Here is a 21,158-nt window from a genome sequence, read left to right as displayed (position 1 = left end):
TGTTTGTTGGGGTATATAGCTGCGATACGCCTAAATTTCAAGTCAAACTTTAGGTAATTTGATATTCATTTGCCTAATGACCAATCAGGTTTCGATGTTTTCCATACAACCATTCGTGTTGGTAGATGGGCGTGGTATCTAGATACGCCTCCTCCCACTAGGCCGAGGCTCCTTCAGTTTGACCACGCCTCTTCCGTGTGACCACGCCTCCCACTGTAGAGCCGCTCCGGGCTTGTTTTCCGATGTTAGCCGATTAGCAGGTTAGTAAATGAACTGTGGCGCGGTCAAATTGCAATTATTTTCTCGTTAACGTTTTGCGTTGAAGCCGCCCGGCGCTGTCAGACACCCGGGGAGGGTCGCTGGTCTCGCCGACTGTTTTTGTGAATAAAACTGGAGCGGTTAAGGTCGGACTCCTGCGAGGTGAGTTTCGCTAACTAGCATTTGCTAATTCATCTGAGTCCTTTAAGGTTGGCTTTGAAATTGTAACGTTATATAATTCAATAAATGTGTGCGAGAGTGTTGGGAAATGCGCGTTTTGTTTAAAATATCAGTATACGTGTAAATACAAGTAAATATGTACCAAAAGCAGGCTGTGGGGCTAAAGTGCGCTAGCTTTAACATTCCGTCAGATGCTAACTGCTGCTGAAATATCAAAAATACCCCAGAAAAAAAACAAAACCTAGTTTGTTTCTTTAGAGAAGAAACAAGATACAGTCTTTAGATAAGCGCTTTGCGCTGTACAGTGCTTTAAAACTTGTTGCTGACATTTACCATCCTCTTCTTCAGCTTCTTGTGCGGATTTTCCGTTCCACCTTAAACGAGGCGCCAGAATGAACTGTAAACGTTAGCTGCTGCTGCAGCATTTAAGGTAGGACGGAAAATATTGGTTTAAAGAAGACCCATTCCAGCCTCGTGCTGATTCAGTCGTAGAAATACCCAGAGTGTTTAGAAAATGTGAAACAAATAACAATTATTGTGTTAATAACAACCATTTAAGGAGCGGTTACCATCGACGAGCTCTTTTAAATGGTTCCGTTTAATTACATAAGACTTCGGTGCTTTGGCTGACGTTGTTTCACCGCAAAACAGAGATCTGTTTAAAAAATAAACCACAAAACAGTGCTCCTGGAACTAAAGCACAGGTTTATACAGCTTTGTTTTAGCTGTCGTTATTGGTTTAATTTATAATAAGTAATTCTGAAGCACTTCTGTTAAAGTAACAATCTGACAGCTGGCTACGGTTACCTTTACTCTGGTGAACTGTTGTTGTTGTTAAGCTAAGCTACACTACTTCATGGAGTTTCTACGAGATCTTTCAGCTGAGAGTAGCTTTCTTCTCTTTAACTCTGTTTAAACCATCTATGTATATCGGGATTACTTATCTGTAGCTTAGTGATATGTCTGCTCTGCAGAATTCAGAGCCAAATGGGTTTAACCTTATTCACTGCAGCTGTAGTCTACAGAAGCATGGCAGGTATATTACATCACAATTTCAAAGGTGTAGGTTTAGTTCATTTTTGGGAAGCACTGCTGTGTACACCATCATATGTATAAACTCTCCCAGTGGTTCACAGTTAGCTATGCGTATGGGTCCTATCTAATATTTCACTTGTTTACAGTGCAAAGCTCAAGATGAGCTGCTTCGCATAGAAAATAAGTAAATAAATTAATTAATTAATTAAATAAAAACATATGATCAACATGCCCCAATGTGCACCACACAACTTTGTTAAGGGTATATTTCACTGACTGTCTTTACATCACAGTACTTTAGAAATCAGTTTATGTATCATAAAATATAAACCTTCATATGTGTGGGTGGTTTAATTGGATTTTTTTATATTTTAAATAAATACAACTGAATGCACATTTTGGCTAGAGAAGGAATACATGCTTTACAGACATACTAACTGACTTACCTTCCTGTTCTGGCTGCACTCTCTCATCCTCTAGATTGGAATACAAAACAAGTTACTGGGGAGTCTGCTAAACCTTAAAAATAAACTAGCTAGATGTCATGAACAAATCAGACTACTGGTTAAACTACTAGCTTAATCTTTCATTTTTAATCCATAAATTAGCAACAGCTTGTACTCCATAACCAGCCAGCAATGGCTCACATTATTAGCCTGGTAAGTTTGCTTCAAATGTGAATGTTTGAAAGGTGGAGCTAATCTTCTAAAGGGACTTTAAAAAAACTTCTGATGACACATACTGCATTCCCCTTGCATCAGTCATGTTCAGGAAAACCAAAGTATGTAGCTGTATTTCTTAATGGTATCAAAAATTTTGTCAAAATTACCCTCTTCTTTTTTTAACAACCAGAACATAACACATTGTACAGATGAAAAGCTAAACTGCAAGGACTCTGTGAGTGGGAATTATCTGGGGACATATTTTTCCCATCTGAACTGTGAATGGGAAACATTGCCCTGACCCTTAATGTAAGCATGTGTGCAATACTGAAAGGCTTTTTTTCACCAAAGACTATACATATCCCTGTATCTTTATCTATAGCTTTAATCACATAGTTCTCAAAATCTAGTGAATAGACTCATGATTATCTCAAATTAGCAAAAAAAAAGTGTTAGGATCTTTAGCAATCAAAACTTTTTCTTGAGGTATCACAAAGCATAAATTGGGTGTGATCTCGCATAACAAATTTTAGTAATCCATGCATGTGTGCACCTCACAGGTGTGTGTGGTCTGAGTGTACAATCTTTTTAGCACTTATGCAGCTCGTATGCTCTTCATTTCATGCCGTGTGTTTTGACTCAGTATAACTGAACTGAACAAGCACTTTATTAGAAAAACATGACTGTGTGAGGTTTTTATTTACTGGGTGTTTTTGCTTAGCATCAGTAGCTGTTTTGCATCCCAGCAGGTTTTAATCTGAGGGGCAATATTGATGAATAGTGAAAAGCTGGTGATGCTGTAAGTAGTTGGACCCCAGTTTTGCTGGGATAACACTCCTCAGGCTGCCAGCTTTGTTTGAAACTAACTGTGTGTTGAGAGTGTGAAAAGCCATGAGATTTAATTTCCCAGAGGAAGAACTGCCAAAGGAAAATAACATATTCATGGCGTCCATAAGTTAAGTGTTTAAGTTGGATGGTCTCAGATGAGAGAATTTATTTGATTTGACAACATTTGTGTTTAAAATAGATCCTGAGAGGCACAGCTAACTGGCTAACTATAAGGATAGTGTCAGTGTTTGACATTGGCTGTTGTTTTTATGATACCAGAAAATTTATGGGCACAGTTGGGGAAAGAACAGTTTGCCTTAGCATTGTACTCACAAAAAAAGTAGCTCAATTTATTTTAGGTGTTTTTTTTTTTCTTAAATAAAGAGAGAATTGACAACTGTCACAATATTGATAACAACATTAATAAATACACAAAAAGTGTCATTCTAGCTTACACTTGAATTTGTTGAATTGAAATGACATGGGTTTTTAAATAATAACCTATGAAGTGGGCATTTAGCATTTAATGTTGCTCATTATGTTAGGTTGCATTCTGTAGTGCACTCTGTCTGTTTTATCTCATTATGGTACGCAGAATGTATTAGGCAAATTTATAATATATTACACAATCATTATTCTTCCCTATAACACACAAAATCTTGTCTGGTAGCCACAGAGACCAACCTAGAGATTAATAAACTTATCTGTGTGCTAGCAGTCATACGGATATATCCTCATTTGGCTGTCAAACTTTTTCTTTGTAAAATGGATAATTAATCTAGCTGGGGATTAATCATGTAGTTTGCGTCTTATGGTTCAGATTTTCAAAAAGAGTTTTGTGAGGTTAAATTTTAGTGACATTTCTCTGCACCGTGTGTCTGTTTTGTGTTAATGCACTTGTAGTAGAGCAGCATTTTAATTTAGATTGAACTGTTATGGGCTGTTGTGACAGACATTTTCGCTACAAAGTAAGTTTATTATCTGTATTGTTTACAATGTATTCTTGAACATCTGGTAATATACCCATTTTCTGTATTTCTCTACCGACCTGTTGGTTCAATGATTTTGATATTTAATTTGCCCCTCTGTTTTTTTTTGTTTTGTTTTTTTGTTGTAGATTCCATTCACTTGTAGATTATGAATTCATAATGAAGCGGCGCGTGGAGGATCAGGATACAGCATTTGGGTCACAGCGACGGCTTCCTGGAGGTGCAGAAGGCTTTCAGCACCGTGTACTTACCTCTGCATCTGCGGTCTTCGAGGCTGCATCGGACAATATGCAGCCCTCTAGTGGGGTACAGTACTCTCAGGTCCCGCAGACCTATCAGGTATGTTAAGATTCTTGTGGCTAGACTTGGTTAGATGGCTCTCGGTTCTTGATCTGCCAAAGTTTTATTTCAGAAGAAATAGCATTAGACACGGGCTGACTTTCAATAATGGGGCATGCTTTGATATTCTAGAAGCATGGTTCTTGTGGTTTCTTTGAAATAACACTAGTGCATTTTAGTGAAATAAATAGCTGTTTCACCAGACGTTTTTGCAGAGTTTTTCTGGTTCCATGGTCCCAGTACACAGACAGCTGTGTTGAGCTACTTGTCTGAGCACCTTCTGGGCTCACTATAACGGTTGCAGTGCTATATTTTCATACTTAGTGTTGTTGGTTAAAGATCCAAGGGTCTACCACCTCAAATGAAAATAAGTAAATCTGGGGAAGATTAAAGATATAATATCCAATGCTCTTTCCTTACCTGCAAAAGTTTTGTGAAAACCTAACATTTACCATTTCCAAACAGTTATTGAATCTATTAGCGAAGAAAAACCTTGATTATTGTTTTATTTTGTTTGTTGTTTTGTTTTATAAAAGAGCTTCAATTTCATATTCATCATTCACACATTAATACAGTGTTGACTTTAGCCAAGAACTGCTCAGATGAGCAAAAGCGAGTGACACAAGTGACATCTGCATTTAACACATCTGTGACAGTGAACATGCAAATTCACACTAATGATTGGAGCAGTGGGGAACATTTAGGGGTTAGGTGTCTTGCTCAAGGGCACTTAAGCAACTTCCTGCCAGTCATGGGGATCGAACCGGCAACCTTACAGTACCAAGGCCGGTCCTCTGACCATTAGGTCACAGCTGCCTCAAACTGACTTTTGTCTCGTACTTCCCATTCAGGTGCCCTTGGCTCAGAGCTCTGGGGGACATGGACATACCAGCAGTCCTGCAGTACACAGTGGTGCTCATCACCATAACCCTGTGGTCCAACCACCGGGAGCCTCCATAGGCCAGGGCCACTCTCACACTTCCCCAGCCTCTGCTCCAACATCAGGCCAGCAGCAGCAATTCCAGAGGCTTAAGGTAGGACCCCTGTCCCCATTTGGCCTCTCTGTAATTTGACTTAAATGCAGAAGTGGATTAAAAATAGTGTAATGCACATAGATATATTTTTTTTGTAATTTTTGCAGTAGATGTTACATCACTCTGTTTGTATGTTGGCAGGTTGAAGATGCCCTGTCCTACCTTGATCAAGTGAAGCTACAGTTTGGAAATCAGCCTCAAGTGTACAATGATTTTCTGGATATTATGAAAGAATTTAAGTCTCAAAGGTAGGCATGACTTGGGTATTTGATTGACTAATTAGAGTTGGCAGAGTATAGAAGCATATGGTAAAGACAAATGACTAATTTGTAGAGTAGTAATTACTCAGATAAAATAGCTTTACACAAAACACCTTGATGAGAAGTACCGAAGTAACACATGCTTATAAACTGAGAAGCCTATAGAGCTCCAGTAAAACCTCCAGCCTCTACTCATTATAGGGCATTAGGGAGAGGGTATAAGACTCAATTCTAAAACAATTTGTTATAGAATCAAAGTCTGTAGTGTGTGGCCAATTGCAAAGTAGTACATATACTCTTAACACACAGAATGTAATGAAATGAAAAATATAAACACAATAAGTAAATAATTAAAGATAAGATGTAACATTTAAAAAAAATTAACACTGTCTTTACAAATAAGCAAGAGCATTGCATTTTTCTTTTAAAAGAACAATCCAAATTATACTTGGATGTAGCCAGTTCTTAACCATGTAATTATGTTTTATATATTAAACTATGCAATTTTTTTCATTGTTCATTGGTGATTAACATGTATTAACTGTGTGTTTCCAGCATTGACACACCAGGCGTGATTAACAGGGTCTCGCAGTTATTTAAGGGTCACCCAGACCTCATCATGGGCTTCAACACTTTCCTGCCTCCTGGTTACAAGATAGAAGTTCAGACCAATGACCTGGTCAACGTAACAACCCCGGGCCAGATCCACCACATCACGCCACATGGTATTTCAGTACAGAATATTCCCCTTACACCTCAGCACCAGAACCAGCCACCAGCTCCCACCAGCACTGCTACTCTTACCATACCCAGCCAGCCTACACCTGCCAAGGTCACAAAGGTAGGATTAAAGTGTGTCTCTAATTTATATGCATATCATTCAGAAGTAAATGTACTGTTTGGTGTCTTGTATCCCTTTTAGTTATAAATGTTTTGTGTTTTAATCTCCAAGAGTGAACGTTATATGATGTAGTTGTAGTTATGTCTTAATAACATATCTGTAAAATAAATTTTGAAAATGAGTAAATGTTGAACCTGGTTTATTATTTTCATTTTGGATGCATTGGTAGTATATTAAAACCCTACATTTCCTCTCAGTGAAATGTGCTGAAGCATGGTGTCTGGCCTTGCACAGGGATGCTGTAAAAATAAAAAAGTGCTGCTTTACATATGTGATACTGTACGTTATGGTTATACATAGCAGCCATTTTCAGTTCCTGCTTATTTTGAGGGTTGTGTGTCTTAGGTCTTGTCCCCAGAAAACTAAACACACAGTCAACAGAATCCAAATGGACTTAACAAGTGAAAAACATGTTTTTAAATTTTATGTCACTGGCAAGTTTCAGGGATGTCCTGATTTTGGAATGAGGTTATATGCTTTAGATGATCAGTGTTTGCTCTTTCCATCACTCTGGAGTCTGTCTATATATAAGGCTTTGTCTCAGATTTTACAGATGTTTTGTGCACTGTAACTTGGCATTTCTTATGTCGTGACATACTGCATTTTTGCTTCACACACTTCTGAGGTAATCTTGGTTGTTATTAAGGTAATATCTTGCCATATGGTATTATTTCGTACCAACAACTATGAAGCAGAAAATATTCATATAGAATATTTGTGTGTTTTTTTGCAGCCAATACAGTCTCCAGCACTAACCCCAACGAGCCAGCCCAATCCGTCCATCCCATCCTATGCATCTCCCCGCTCTCCTTCAGTACAGCCTCACACTCCGGTGAGCAGCACACCTGCCAGTGCTCCCCCACTGCAAAACAACCAGCCTGTGGAATTCAACCATGCAATCAACTATGTGAACAAGATCAAGAACCGCTTTCAGGGTCAACCGGATATCTATAAAGCCTTCCTGGAAATTCTGCACACATACCAGGTAGGAAACAGTAATGGTAAAGCTGACAAAGAGTACTTTTGTAGAGTTGTGCCACTATTTATGGCAGACTGCTTCAGAATGTGCTAAGAAATAAACATGCTGCTTCTTTGATCGGCAGTTAAATGATTTTTTTGAAGGAAGCAGTGCCAAAGGTTGTAATTGAGAGAAATGTTGTTTGTGTAGAAAGAGCAGCGAAATGCTAAGGAAGCTGGAGGAAATTATACGCCTGCTCTCACAGAGCAGGAGGTGTATGCTCAAGTGGCCAGGCTTTTCAAAAATCAGGAAGATCTTCTCTCTGAATTTGGCCAGTTCCTGCCAGATGCCAATAGTTCTGTGGTAAGTCAAAGAGTTTCGTTTTCATCTCTTATGCAAACCCATGTTTGGGAAGTTTTAACATCATGAAAGAACACACAGGCCTGATATTTTCCTGCAATATGGGTTTTACTAAATCTTGGAGACTTTATTAAGAATGTAGTGTGCGAGGCAAGTTTATATTTCAATGAACTTGCTTTCTCTACAGTTATTGAGTAAAGCAACAGCTGAAAAGGCTGAGGCCGTTCGTATGGATCCTGGTGGCATGCTGAAGAGGCCTCAGCTCAACAACAAGCAGAGGTTTAACCAAAATGGCTGCCAGATCCGCAGGCACTCTGGCCCTGGTTCTACACCACCTGTAAAGGTAAATGCTATAATAAGCCTTTTAAGAAGTATACAACTAAACACAGTTTGTAGGTTGTATATTTGAGGATGTTTTGATGTTGTTATATTACCCGTTTTTGTTATTATTAACAGAAGAAACCAAAGTTTATGGTGAAAGAACATCCAGCTGCTGAAGGCAGCAAATTTGGGATTGGCACTGAGTCTTTGTTTTTTGAAAAGGTAAATATATAGACATGCACATATACACATGTTGTCAAATGTTTACATTTAATCATATCTGATGCGCATATCAATATATTATTGGTTTTCGGTGATTTCTGAAAACTGTTGTTTGTCTATGAATGATTATTACTTGAATTTATTACTTTATTATATTGCTTTATAAAAACTTGGTATCTCTTCAAAACGACAGAGTAAAATTATACATACAGGGTCATAACGATATATACACCCACCTAAATTATAAACTGAATTGTGCTGAAAATTTTTCCAAGTTAGGTGACATGGCCTGTTAACTACCACTTACTGGACATGACTGACTACAGCTGAAAGCTGAAATCATTGGATCAGCCAACAAACATTACAACAGGAAAGTTCTAAGAGGTCAAGCAGGGTCATAGCTTTACACAAGTTCATTTTCAAGAGACTTATACCAAAATAATCAGTCCAATTCTTTGTAAGAACACGTTATTTTGAGCTGTGGTCACTGCCAAAATCAAAGAGGAAGCTGGGAGGACGGTCCAGATGGTCAAATGCAATCTAAGAACCGCAAAGATAAAGATCCGCCATGAATTGGGATCTGCAAGAACAGCAGTGTCACTGTGCACAGATCAGTAAATTTTACATTACTATGAGTTGGGTCTTGTGAATCCAACTCGACAATTGTTAACTTCTAGTTTGTGGCTGATCGATGAGGGAAAATGCCTTCTGGAGGAGCATTTCATAATGAAATAAGAAAAGGTTGGAATATATTGGAGTATGTTTGGAGGAGAAAAAGATCTGGCGTTTGTCCCCAACAAAACTGAAATGTTGGCAGTAGCATCATATTTTGGGTTTGTTTTGCTGCTACTGGAACTGCTGCATCATACAAAGTAAATGGAACCAGCAACATTTAATCAGATAATAGCTGTGCTGTATGTATGCATTTTTTTTAGCCTGGGACATTTTTCAGGAAACCCACAGCAGATTATAAATGTGTACACCCAAGTTCAGGGTTTTTTTTTTTGCAGTAGAGATGAATAGTGTTAAATAAATCTGCCACAGTCGCAGAAATATCAGTGTATGTTAAATACGACACATGTACGTACCTTTCTGTGCACTTTGAATGATCTGTTTCTTGAATTTAAAAGCAGTTTTTTAAATGTTAATAGACTGAGAACGTCCTATGTTATATATTCATAGATTCATGGTAAATGCTTATTTTCTTCAGGTAAGGAAAGCACTGCGGAGTGCTGAAGCATATGACAATTTCCTACGCTGTTTGGTGATCTTCAATCAAGAAGTCATCTCGAAAGCAGAACTAGTCCAACTGGTGCTACCTTTTTTGGGGTGAGTCTACGTCAGCTATAAATACTGTCATGGTGAACATACGCCAAGTTAGAAAATACATGTTTTTAAAAAAAAAAAAAAAAAACGTTTTCATGATGTTTCTCACAGGAAATTCCCAGAGCTGTTCACCTGGTTTAAGAACTTCCTGGGCTATAAAGAGTGTGCCCATATTGAAAGCTTTCCCAAAGAGAGGGCCACAGAAGGGATTGCCATGGAGATTGACTATTCGTCATGTAAGAGGCTGGGTTTCAGTTACAGAGCTTTGCCCAAGAGCTTCCAGCAGCCTAAATGCACTGGGAGAACTCCACTCTGTAAGGAGGTGAGGACATTAAAAAGGGTTTATATTAATTATGGGTTCTCCCCACTAATACATTGTGTGTGTGTGTGTATACTTTAACAAGACATGTTCATCTATGTTCCTCTCTTTAATGAGATGATTTCAGAAGAAATCATGCTAGGTGGTTTTTAAATATTGGCTTTAAGTCTTGTTTAATATGCAGAGAAGTTTTAATTGATTTAAAAGAGTAAAAAATGTTTTTAACAATTTCAGGTTCTTAACGACACATGGGTGTCATTCCCATCCTGGTCTGAGGACTCTACTTTTGTCAGCTCCAAAAAGACTCAGTATGAAGAGCACATATACAGATGTGAAGATGAGCGCTTTGAGGTAAGAAGGTTCTTCAACTACAATAACTGGTAGATTCTTTTGTTATGTTCCATGCGTGTAATGATCTGCAAATTTTGACGAAATGGAACATATTGTCAACAAAAGATATAATACATTATTGTTACAGATATACAAACGTTTACAAAAGAGGGCTATTTAGATAGTCGGCCTTCAAGTCTAACCAAACATAAGTGTATTTAGAATGTATTCAATTCACAGAACATACTGTCTTGCCAACTCCTTATCAGACCCACAAAATACTAACATGTATATGATGTACTTTCTATAAATTATGCATTTTACCTCAAAATCAGTGGATTGATAATTTATATAAATGTTTTTTTTTTTGCAGCTGGACGTGGTGCTGGAGACAAACCTGGCCACAATCCGTGTTCTAGAAACTGTCCAGAAAAGACTCTCACGGATGTCAGCAGAAGAACAGGCCAAGTTTAGATTGGACAATACAATTGGAGGCTCCTCTGAGGTCATTCATCGTAAAGCTATTCAGAGGATATATGGGGACAAGGCTGCAGACATCATTGATGGTCTCAAGAGGAACCCTGCGGTGTCTGTACCAATAGTACTGAAACGGCAAGTACCCTCAAATCTAATACATTTATTCCTAACCAAAACATCTGGCATACTGAACTGTTTCATAAGCTCCCGAAAGATATTAAGCGAATCTTTTTAGATATGGCTTTCTTCTGTGTTGATATTTTTGTGTGTTCTGACACACTATTTATGTTTTTAGATTGAAAATGAAAGAGGAAGAGTGGCGTGAGGCGCAAAGAGGTTTCAACAAGATCTGGAGGGAGCAGAATGAGAAGTATTACCTAAAGTCTTTGGACCACCAGGGCATTAATTTCAAACAGAATGACACGAAAGTGTTCCGCTCCAAGACACTGCTCAATGAAATAGAGGCTCAGTATGATGAGGTAATAGAAATTCTGTCACGTGTATTTAAGTATTTGTTTTTCAAAGCTTATGTATGCATTACTGTTTATAAAGTTTTATTATAATAAATAAGCATATTTGTCTGTTAATGTCACTTAAATGAAATGCTGAGCCAGTTTTTGTTTAAAGACAATTGTTGGAAGTCAACACTCGTCTTCTGAGGCCCATTCATACTCCCTTTACATGTGTAAGCGAATACGTCCATTTTAAATGCTGTAACAGTCACTGCGTACATAATTCTGACTCTTTACGCTGGCGTGGATGCTAAGAAATACGTCCACTAGAGGGCAGTTCAGAGGCAAAAGTTTCTGACAACAACAACATACATGATGTTGATGGTGAAGGATGTGGTGATAATGTAATCTTACTTACTACAAAAAAGATGAAAGAGCCAGCAGTGTAAAACAGCGGTTATCTGAGAGGCTATTAAATACTTTGCAGCATGTGGATGAAGGACTCCTTTCACATCTTTGGCCAGTGGTCATGTTTCACTTGAGCTATTGGCTGTGCTGCTCCCACCGTATCCTCTGGTACTGCTCCATTCCATCAGTATTAGTTGGCTTTTAGAGAATATGCACAAATGTGGATGAAATGAGTCAGGAAACTGAGAAACGGTATCAATATTTTATGTTGAGCATAAATTTGCCTATTGTAGTTTAACAGTCATCAACAATATGCCAGGCCAGAGTAGTAATAAAGTAATAACAGTGAATGCTCTGAACAGTATTACACTGAATTGAGTGTTCTTTGTACATTTGTTTTCAAGGCATATGGTTGTGATTGGTTTGTTGTGTATTTATCATTTATAAGTAGTTAGTTTCTGTCAGATTAATCTCTGATTATTGTTTTTTTTTCCTTACTGGCCCAAACAATAAGGTCTCAAAGACCTGCTTTTATTAGGATGTAAAGAATAAAATAGAAATGAGATTACAATTGCAAACATCAAGCATGGGGAGCTTTTTTGGGTTGTACTAATTAGTACAACAGCAAAGCTGATTTCAGTTTATATTTTTTGTTTTTTTTTTAATGACAAATATTTAAAATTAAATACTTAGACATTGGGCTTAGGACGGCAGGACACCGGATTATAACACAGTTAGATAGCTGCCTGTATCAGTGTGTTTAGACATAGATATTTAATTCAAATAAATTAATTTGAGCGTCCAGCTTATTTAATGATTGAAATAACCCGCTTCAACAAATAATTTGAAAGAGATGCTGCCATATCATTATGTAGGTAATATAAATAGAAAGAAACACTTAGAATTGAGTGTTAAATTACAAGAAGACAATTACAAAATATTGGCAGGCATTATTTTTTTCTTTAATGGATAATGTTGGATGTTTGGTGGGCAGTTTTTGTGCTTCTTCTCTTAGGTACTTTTTAATGTTATCTTACGATTAACCTCTTCACAATTTCCTCTAGCGCCAGGAGCAGGCATCGGAAGATAGTGCCTCCCCTCCGTCTGGCCCTCACATGACTCTTACATATGAAGACGGTCAGATCTTGGAAGATGCCGCCTCTCTGATCATCCACCACGTTAAGAGACAGTCCAGCATCCACAAAGACGACAAGTACAAGATCAAACAAGTCATCTATCACTTCATTCCCGATATGCTGTTCGCTAGGCGAGGCGAACTGTCTGACGTCGAGGAAGAGGAAGAAGAAGAAGAGGAGCATGAGCCAGATGAAGATGTGTCAAAGAAGCACAATGGGACCACGCCAGCCAAATCCAAGCTAATGTTTAGCCACACAACCCCAGCACAGCAAAAGCTGAGTGCCTGTGATGAGGCCTATAACCTCTTCTATGTCAACAACAACTGGTATGTCTTCTTTCGTCTACACCACATTTTGTGCTCAAGGTTGCTGCGCATCTATGGGCAAGCAGAGAAGCAGATAGAGGAGGAAGCCAGAGAGAGGGAGTGGGAGCGCAATGTGCTGGGGCTGAAGAGAGAGAAGAATGATAGCCCAGCCGTCCAGTTGCGCCTGAGAGAACCGAGTAAGTACAGCCTCTATAAAAACGTCACTGTAAGCAGATGGCCATCTTGAAGAATTTATTGCAAAAAAAGTGGTTAAAAAGTTACATTAACAATTTAAATAAATTGGATTCAAAGCCTGGGTATGAATACTTTTTATATGGATGATTAAAGAAGTACAAGTTAATGGATATCAACAAATATTTGACTATTTTGGATAGGAATTAAACAATTTAATCTCACTGGAAAATAAGTGTCTATTTTCAGAATGGTTTCAAGTGTTATAAAATATTTTTGTTGCTCTTTTGCAGTGGATATCGATGTTGAAGACTACTACTCTGCCTTTCTGGAGATGGTGCGGAATCTTCTGGATGGGAACATGGAAACATCTCAGTATGAGGATCAGCTGAGGGAAATGTTCACCATCCATGCCTACATCGCCTTCACCATGGACAAGCTCATCCAGAGCATTGTCCGGCAGGTCAGATTGACTCAGATTCTGAGTACGATATAAATGAGCTTTTGAAAAAATGATTTTATTAAAATCGGTAAAAACGGAGAAGGTATTTTTCATTTCTCATGCATTTTATTCCTCCGAACATTGCATTGGAGGAACACAGAGTACTTTAAATTTCCTCTATTATGCATGCTTTTCTGCTCTCACTTTATCTTTGTCTTTTTTTCTTCTTCTCATTCCTCCTGTAGCTCCAGCATATAGTGAGTGATGAGCTCTGTGTTCAGGTGACAGAACTTTACCTCAGTGAATGCACTAATAAAGCCACTGGCGGAACAACATCCACTCAGGCATCCAGGGCCAGTGCTGAGGTAGCCTACCAGCGGAAAGCAGAGCAGCTGATGTCAGATGAAAACTGTTTCAAGGTATGACATCCTCCAGATGACAGGATTTCAGTCTGTTACTGACAGGCAATGGCTAATAAGATTTGTTCCGCTCAACCAATGACTGTAGAAAGGTGGACGTCTAGCCTTTTCTTTACATTCTCTAGGAATTCCTAAATATACATTTACAGCATTAAGAAGGCTCTCTATTATACAGAGCAACTGACAAAAGGGGTTTATGTTCATTCAGAGTTTGTATTCTAGCTAGTACAAATAGATTATACTTGTAGATAGATTAGAAAGTCTGAAATACACTTGAGCCAAGACACAGGGCCTTAAGGGGCCAGTGCTGACTTCTAGAAAGAAAAATTAAATCAAATACAGGGTACATGCAAGTACAGTGCATTTCAACCAATACATATTGCTTATATGTACACAGTACTTAAGTAGCTTAAGAAGAGAAGTGTCACACCACCTTTTAATGATGTAGCAGATTTTTATTTTTCCTAAAAAATCATTTTTTAAAACAAGCCATCAGAGGCACTAGACCTGTTCACGCTTGACTTTTGAGACCTTGTGCTGTCCATGTTTTCTACAGTCACTGCACTCACCTGACAAATTACAACTGAAGCTTGTAAAGAAGGTGCCTGGTATAATGAGCTTAATGTGTGGTTTAAATGGCTGTGGAGAAAAATGTTTTTGCTGAAGAGTTTTCAGTCATTGTTTCAATCAAATTTGACCATACTTTCTGCCTTCCAGTTTAATTAACTAAAGCACCACATACACAAGCTAAAGATGCTGTTTTAGCAGTAATGGCTGCATATCTGTTAATTGAGTGTGTGTGTGTGTGTGTGTGTGTGTGTGTCCTCACTCAACAGTTACTGTTCCAAAAGAGCAAAGGGAGTGTGCAGCTGGCAGTGGAGCTGCTGGACACAGAGGAAGAAAACTCAGATGAGCCTGTGGAGGCTGAGGTATGTAACACCTCCTCTCTGTGTTACTTACCAACATATAGGGTGTGTCTCAAAACCTTGTGAGCTGTCTAACTAGAGAGTCTGCGCGACTCCGACACATAGGCTGTCCCAATTCTTAGACACCTCATTTTGCTGTCTAATAAGATATCTTAATTTTAAGGCAGCATCGACCCCTTCCATAGCCACGAAGACAATCCCAGGATGCAACGCAAGAACAACTCTCATCAATTTCGCTCCTCTCCCAGAGCAAAAATAATTAAAATCGTGATTAAAAACAGGAAGGTTAGACTCCACCGCACTGAAACTGAGGTGATGCTAGAAACTAAGGTAAACACCGGTTGCTTGCGGGGAGCGGGAACAAGCCGCGACGCAATCACTCTCTAACTAGAGCGTCTCAATAATCTGCCCGATGAGGACAGACGACATTGTCTTAAACAGCTGTCTATGCAATCAGCATTTTACTACACATATTAATACAGATACTAACATATACTACTGATAAAGTTTCCAATAATATTAGCAGTACTGGGTTTTTTTTTTAACTTTTTATTACCTTAAAAACTGTAATTGTGAATGGAGCTGTAATAAAAATAAGTGACAAATTATATTAATGAGAATAACCTTATAATGAATTGCAGATTACTGTTGTGTTTTTTTTTTTGTTTTTTCCCCTCCGCATTCTGATCAGTTTTATTCTACTTGGCATTACTTAAGATCATTGCAGAGCTAGAGTGCAATAATTATAGTATGGAATAAAAGTTAAATTAAATAATAAATTAAATAAATTCGATTGGCTTTAAGAGTAAGGAACTGAGCAGTAAAAATAAAATCTTCTGATCTCTGTCCCACAGCGCTGGTCAGACTATGTGGAGCGGTACCTGAATACGGACTCTGCGTCTCCAGAACTGAGGGAGCATCTCTCCCAGAAGCCCGTGTTCCTGCCCAGGTGAGGTTCGGCCCTGCCCCATCTCCTGAGCCTTGAGTCTGCCATGGCTCTCTTACCAAAGCCCTGTTGTTGGGCTAAATATCTTCAGCCTGATAGATAGATGACGAAAAACATCAACCATCATTTTGGGACTGTAGGCCCACTAGTTCTTGCGAGAGGAACTTCAGGGTACAGTACGGTGCCAAAGTGTTTCCCAGTGAAGCGTTTGACTCATCACAGATTTGCTGGTATTATTAGGTTTAGTGTAACTGAACAGGTGCAATGCAGTGAAATGCAGCAGTTGTGTCTGCTGTAGCCGAATATTTGGGTGTCTTAATCTTGAACTGCCATTCTTTGTAATCACTTCACTGTGTTTCCACTCAAAAAAGGACAAGCCCTTTCTCTACTCGTGATTGCACTTTACTGAAGATTTATTTAAGAACCATGGGAGTTGTTAGGCTGTTTATTTTTGCTCAGGGGATGCAACAGAACATATAAGGTTGGTGTTTACTTTATTTATTATCTGTATTGTAAGCACAACACATTGTGTTTCAAGGAGTGCTATTTATTTAATACATTTTGGTCAATCATACTGAAACATTTCAGTTTTTTTAGATGGAAAAAAAATATATATTCAGTTGTGACACTCTGTTACAATTGTGATGGAAATAACTTGCTAATAGGAAGTAAGTGCGTATGATTTTAATCTTTTGTATTTCAAATGTAAGTGTGGAAAATATTTTATATCCCCAATCTTAACAGGTACTTGTCGGATAATCATGTTCCTTTGAAATGAATGAGACGATATGCATTGAGATTATATAAATGGGCTCATTCTGAAAATAGCAGTTTCCCCTGATCCATAGATCCTTTTCAGTGGATTTTCCAGAACCTTTTTAAGTGGAAAAGGCTTACAGATTGAAACCCTATAATTAGAATATCATTTATTCAGTATAAAAAGAACCTGTATTTTTGCCCAATCACACTCAGCCGTGCCCTGTTATGTTCATGTAATGATTTTTCCCAATAATTATTCTGTATTTGAAGCGATCAATTTTCTTGACATGTTTCCTGTAAATGATTTTATGGTCTTTAAAATTTGAGTGTTAGCCTTTCCTCCATTGACACTGTGTATTACATATGTCAGAGATACACTGTGCTCCCAGTTCTGTTTGTTCTTTATACCTTGGCTTATCAAAGTTTTCAGAGTGTTGCAATGGATCGAAATCTAACTCGCCTTGGTCTGTGACACCCACACAACTGTATTTCAGATGGGGGGAGGCTTGTCAATAAAATGCTGGTCTGAATTGTATCCTAAAATGTGCGTGTATTTCTTTCCTAAAGTTCTAGCACTTGCACCTGCATGGGAGGATGTTTGTGGCTTGTTATCATACTTTATTTTTGTGCTTTGATTTTGCATGTCCCAATATGTGCAGTGCTGGAAAACCTTTTATATGAATCATAAACAACCTAGCAGCTATTTCTTTTGACTGACGTGTTTGTGGTAGTGGTTGATTGCCAGTGTTATGCTTTTTTGTTCTGTGCATCTCATCACGGGTGTGCGATTGGGCAGTCCAGGCTATTAACCCAAATTTCATATTTCTGTTGCTTCACAGTTTGCCTTAAGAAAAAAAATAATGCAACAATGAAATAAAATAGGTTTTTTCGTGCATGGTCATAATGGTGTTTGAACTGTTAATGCTTACATCAAAGTACCAACCCATATCCTGGCTTTTTAACTGTCATTTCTTATTTTTACTGAGAATTGGCTAGTGCATCTCAATTTCTGTAAAGTGGAGCTCTGAATACAAAATATTGATTCATGGTTTCAGTCCCCGCTCTCATCTGTAACCTGTGTGGTAAGTACATTTCTAATTTTAGTCCTTTATTGAAGCGGGGAAATTTCTTTCTTTTATTTGCATTTATTTGTTTAATCTATATATAGTTTCCTTTTTTCAAAATCTGGATTTCATATACTTGATCAAAACATGGTTTGCCAAGGATATGCGCCTATTAAGGGAATCTATGACTCAGAGGTGCACTGTAGACAGTTGCCTATTTACACTATCCTGTGCTTTCTGATTGGGTTTTTTCCTTTCTGATCACTCTGAGATGCTAAGCCTTGGTATGTGGGTTAGATGATGTTCTGGAATACATACCGCAAGTGGAGGTTTTTTCAGATAGCATTATACATTAATGCAGTGCTCCATTCTGTTTGTAAGGAACCTTCGACGGATCCGAAAGTGCCAGCGAGGGCAGGACATACAGATGAGAGAGGCAAAGGAAACTGCTAAAAAATCCACAGACGCTGCAGAGGACCCCAAGATCGAATGCATGTTCAAGCTCAACTCCTACAAGATGGTCTATGTTATCAAATCAGAGGATTACATGTACAGACGCACAGCACTGTCAAGAGCCCATCAGGTATGCAAATGTTCTGAGATGCAATCTTTGTGCACCAAATGGTCATATTTATTTGCATTATAATGTTGATGCAGTTGGGATGTTGAAGTCCCTAAAGTCCAAATTAGGAAGAGGGTGTCATCAAGTGATACGTTATGCTATAATGCTGAATAATGAGTTAGTGTTTCATTCATTCATTCATCATATCTGTAACTGCTTATCCAGTTCAGGGTCGCGGTGGGTCCAGAGCCTACCTGGAATCATTGGGCGCAAGGCGGGAATACACCCTGGAGGGGGCGCCAGTCCTTCACAGGGCAACACAGACATACACACATTCACTCACACACTCACAGCTACGGACTCTTTTGAGTCGCCAGTCCACCTACCAACGTGTGTTTTTGGACTGTGGGAGGAAACCGGAGCACCCGGAGGAAACCCACGCAGACACAGGGAGAACACACCACACTCCTCACAGACAGTCACCTGGAGGAAACCCACGCAGACACAGAGAGAACACACCACACTCCTCACAGACAGTCACCCGGAGGAAACCCACGCAGACACAGAGAGAACACACCGCACTCCTCACAGACAGTCACCTGGAGGAAACCCACGCAGACACAGAGAGAACACACCACACTCCTCACAGACAGTCACTCAGAGCGGGAATCGAACCCACAACCGCCAGGCCCCTGGAGCTGTGTGACTGCGACACTACCTGCTGCACCACTGTGCCGCTGAGTTAGAGTTTCAATTTAACTTTAAAAAAAAACCCAGAATGTTTGAGACAGTATAATGATTTTTAATCACAGAAATCCTTACACACTTATCTGACAGTAATCACTGTGCCATAACTGGCCTTCTGTAATTGGCTAAGGCTGGTGATCCATCAGCTATGTTAGTCCTTTTGGAGCAAAGATATTGTTATTGCTATCGATTGCGGCATGTGGTATAATGTAGAATTAAATATCTTGACAGCTTGATTAGTGCACAAATCTGATATTAGCTTGAAGACAGTGTATGATAACAACTAACATGTTTATCCTTCTCTCCAGTCCCACCAGCAAGTCTGTACTCGTCTTCATCAGCGTTTCCAGACATGGCTGGACTCTTGGAAGAAGGTCAACGTGACCACTGACATGGCCACAGATAATCAGAAGTGGCTGATGGGGGAAAGCCAGGATGGGCTGCGGCCCTGTAAGACAAGCTGCGAGCCCAGCATCCTACACTGTCAGAGTGTCAACAGATACAGGGTCCTGTACAGCGCCACTGCATAACACTGCACTTTCTGGGGTTGGCACTGTTGCTTTTTAAACTTTTTAAGAATTAAACATGATACCTGACTGAAGCAGCACTGAATTTAAATGCTGGTTGCCATGGCGCTCCTTGCTCTTATTCATTTTTTATCTTTTTTAAACTTTTAGATGAGAACTTTTTTCCTTTTTCCTTGAGCTTATTGCCGATTCGGCATGCCTTCCTGACCTTCAATCACGACGGAGAAAAGACTCCAGGGTTTTATTATATAATTTTATTATTTTGGGTTCTTAATCGCACAGAAGTCCCTTGTTTAACTCTCCAGACAATGATCAGTGTGGAACTACTCATAAAGATGTATGCTGAATATCACAGGTCAGTGTCTAATGTTTCTTTTTTATTATTATTTACAAGATTTTGTTTTCTTTGTTGTTGTTGTTCTTGTAGATGATTAGCAATATGCCTTTTGTTGATGTTGTTAATATTATTATGACTGTTTGATTCAGTGTTAACCCCATCCATACAAACACTATCAAGAAAGTCCCACAGAAACAGCACACAGAAAGCACTGATGATGACAGATAGTGGGGTTAGAGTCTAGGGATCGGAGCCTGGCACGATGCTGTGAATTTATACAGGCTCTGTAGGTCCATGCCAGAGTTTTTTTTTTTTTTTTTGCTGTTAAATATTTATAAAGCCCATGGGAATAGTAATTATGCATTAATGGTCATCTCCAATACCAGCTACAACATGGAAACAAAAGGACAAAGAGCAGCCACAGAATCTCAAATCGTGTAAATAAGCTGTATATAAACCAGACTGTTTATATTCTGAACACATTCAAAACTTGTTCACCTTTTAGACTTTTATCCTAGCAGAGGTGACTAATGCTGGTCTGTATATTATAACCAATCACCTTTTTTTACCAAAGGGAGTTATTGTTATAACTTTTGTTTTGATCCTATCTCAAGATCTTTGTGTTTGTGAGTTGTCTGGGACTTTAAAGAATGTTCTGTATGTAGAATGTCTTTTCATGACTTAATGGAAGAATTTTTACTCGACCTTATATTGAAACCGTGTGACACTGCCCGTGCTCCTGTATTATCTAGAGCTTAGAAACAGTTCAGTGTTATTGTCTTGTTTTGGTTCCCACCTAGTCCTGATATGAAACAAGTTGTGACATTCGTTAGGGCACTTTTGTTTGTGCACCAAGCTTTGATTAAAATATGTAAACGCATATTCAAAAAAAGACAATGACGGCATGTTTCTATGTTCTCGTATACAGCCTTTTTGTATTATTCATCATTGTTTTAAAGATTGAAATAAAGCAAATTGTAGTAGATTAATCTGATCACTTTTACTCCGTCGAATCCACAGTAAATCTTCGTTTTTATAACACTGGAGAACACTGAAGCAGCTTCATGCTGCTAAGCACCATCTATCTTGGATTGCTTATCTGAGCCATTGTAGCTCCTGCTGCCAGTACAGCAGCTT

At 38.7% G+C, this 21,158-nt stretch overlaps 1 protein-coding gene across 4 annotated transcripts; it reads left to right on the top strand.

The window, feature by feature from the left end:
- Positions 1-207: 207 nt before the first annotated feature.
- Positions 208-20,990, top strand: LOC136676625 (paired amphipathic helix protein Sin3a-like). Of its 4 annotated transcripts, none has more exons than XM_066653735.1 (21): positions 208-260; positions 4,081-4,291; positions 5,143-5,325; positions 5,467-5,573; positions 6,141-6,426; positions 7,220-7,471; positions 7,655-7,807; positions 7,992-8,147; positions 8,261-8,347; positions 9,558-9,676; positions 9,785-9,995; positions 10,227-10,343; positions 10,696-10,934; positions 11,095-11,278; positions 12,724-13,297; positions 13,586-13,755; positions 13,980-14,153; positions 14,990-15,082; positions 15,934-16,028; positions 18,230-18,431; positions 19,466-20,990. In XM_066653735.1, exons 2-21 carry the CDS (start codon positions 4,112-4,114, stop codon positions 19,685-19,687), a joined length of 3,804 nt encoding a protein of 1,267 aa, XP_066509832.1. In that variant the 5' UTR covers positions 208-260; positions 4,081-4,111; the 3' UTR covers positions 19,688-20,990. The 4 variants fall into 4 exon arrangements, with proteins under 4 accessions (XP_066509832.1, XP_066509834.1, XP_066509830.1 ...); XM_066653737.1 differs by having other exon boundaries at positions 218-420; positions 8,264-8,347; XM_066653733.1 differs by having other exon boundaries at positions 218-420.
- The last annotated feature ends 168 nt before the right edge of the window (positions 20,991-21,158 follow it).

Source organism: Hoplias malabaricus, chromosome X2 (genome assembly GCF_029633855.1).
Source record: "Hoplias malabaricus isolate fHopMal1 chromosome X2, fHopMal1.hap1, whole genome shotgun sequence".
In the NCBI taxonomy this organism is placed as follows: Eukaryota; Metazoa; Chordata; class Actinopteri; order Characiformes; family Erythrinidae; genus Hoplias; species Hoplias malabaricus.
Note: the sequence above shows the minus strand (reverse complement) of the source record. Positions and strands in the feature narration are given on the sequence as shown.